Source organism: Mastomys coucha, unplaced genomic scaffold (assembly GCF_008632895.1).
Source record: "Mastomys coucha isolate ucsf_1 unplaced genomic scaffold, UCSF_Mcou_1 pScaffold20, whole genome shotgun sequence".
NCBI classification, from domain to species: domain Eukaryota; kingdom Metazoa; phylum Chordata; class Mammalia; order Rodentia; family Muridae; genus Mastomys; species Mastomys coucha.
Window position 1 is genome coordinate 118,160,876 of NW_022196903.1, and position 1,976 is coordinate 118,162,851.

General features: G+C 46.9%; 1 protein-coding gene across 1 annotated transcript in view; it reads right to left on the reverse strand.

Annotated features, from left to right (window-relative positions):
* Positions 1-279: 279 nt before the first annotated feature.
* The window catches only part of LOC116099610 (tubulin alpha-3 chain), an 8,022-nt gene continuing 6,325 nt past the window's right edge, over positions 280-1,976 (reverse strand). The window contains exon 5 of the mRNA XM_031383457.1: positions 280-705. Within this exon, the coding sequence (XP_031239317.1) occupies positions 409-705 (297 nt within the window). The 3' untranslated portion in view covers positions 280-408. The remainder of the gene's footprint in view (positions 706-1,976) is intronic.

The following is a 1,976-nucleotide window of genomic DNA, read 5'->3' on the forward strand; positions in this document are numbered from 1 at the left end:
CTGGGTCACCACCAACAGCATTAGGACAGCAGGGGAAGAAAGCTAATGATGTCAGTGGAAACAAAGCATCAGATTCAGAGCTTCTACAGCCCCAGCTGAGGCCCAGGGGACCCCCTCCCCAGCAGCCCAAGACTGGGTGAAGCCATTTCTGTGCCAGTCAATCAGTACTTTATCCTAATGTCCCTAGGTAGAATTTAAAACTGAACATACAGACCTGTTGTTTATCATTTCTTAGGAAAAACATGTTTTCTGCAGAGAAATTTATTTGGAAAAAGCAGGTATCTAGAAAGGAATTTTATTAGGAAGTACAGCATACTAGAGAGGAAATGCCTCAGTATAGAAATTTTAATATATCTTTTCAATGGTGAGGAAGACATAAATGGCTGGCTGCCAGCCAGACCCATGTGCTCAGTATTCCTCCCCTTCTTCTGCCTCTGCTTCCACGGAATCCACGCCCACCTCTTCATAATCCTTCTCCAGCGCTGCCAGATCCTCCCGGGCCTCTGAGAACTCCCCTTCCTCCATGCCTTCTCCCACGTACCAATGCACAAAGGCCCGCTTGGCGTACATGAGGTCAAATTTGTGGTCCAGGCGTGCCCAGGCCTCTGCGATGGCAGTGGTGTTGCTCAGCATGCACACGGCTCGCTGCACCTTGGCCAGGTCTCCCCCAGGGACCACGGTGGGAGGCTGGTAGTTAATACCCACCTGCCAGAGAGGGAGAAAACAGTGAAGTTTAGATGGACCTCAGAAGTGACAGTTCGCTGCAAGTTGGGAACTGTGGACCCTGCTTAAAATAAATACCCATCCCATGCTTTTGGGAATGAATAATCACCTACACAGAGCAACACATATAAAAATTGTAAAGTACTTAAACCACAAACTGGAAGCCAACACGCTGGATCTTCACACACTCACACAGTACACAAAGGCCAAAAATGAGAACTGTATCCAAGGTATACTGCATGCTTAGTTAAAAGGAAACCGACTGAGACCTTCATGAGTAGAGAACACCCATGCAGCAGTGAACTCTGCCAAGGAGAAGAGCTACAGTGGTGACCTTTACACACCCTGCTGATCACACGGGTGTGAGCAGCAGCTAGCAGCACAGCCAGACTGGAGCTGGAAACAGGCAAGGACAGACGCAGGGGCCCTCTTCAAGAAATACACCTCCACTTTACGAAGGGACATGCACCCTTTGCCCCTGCTGGCCTGTCACCAACACCTGTATAAAAGACATAGCCCATCTTGAATATGCAGAGCGTGCCTCCTGTTTTATAAGGACTTATAAGGACAAGCAGCTTTCAGGGCAGAGAATCCAGCTTCTCAATCTTCCATAGTTTAATATTTTGCTGTTTTTAAAAAATATATATGTATACACACACACACATATACACACATGTATATATATGTATATATATAATTTAAAGGCTCTAAAAATTACTTTAAAAGCCAGAGCTGGCTGCAAACTCATTAATGTGGATAAGAATGATCTTGAACTGGCTCTAGTGCTGGGATTAGAGGCATATGCCCTAATAAATGTCCAGCTAAAACTAAAACATTTTTAAACACGGAAACTAGTGTAGCTGTGGAAAATGGTTGTAAAAGGTGTGATAAACCACACTGGTGCTGACAAAACGGAACCTAGGGCAAAGAGGCTAACAGGGTCCATCTGGTGCTGGCAGGCCCTCTCTGTAGGGGCAGCCCCTAACTTGTACTTCCCTGTAGACCAGCTCTTAACTGAAGAAATGCAGGTTCAGCTAGGAGGAAACACGGGCAAGGCACAGCATTCCAAATCGGCACCTGCTATCAGACACGCCCTCCCGTGGCAGTTCTAGCCTTCTCAGGGTCCCCTGAGAAAAATTCATCTGTACAACGTTTGGTAGATTGATGGTTTATGAAACTTTGTTTCTAGCCGGGCAGTGGTGGCGCACACCTTTAATCCCAGCACTTGGGAGGCAGAGGCAGGTGGATTTCTG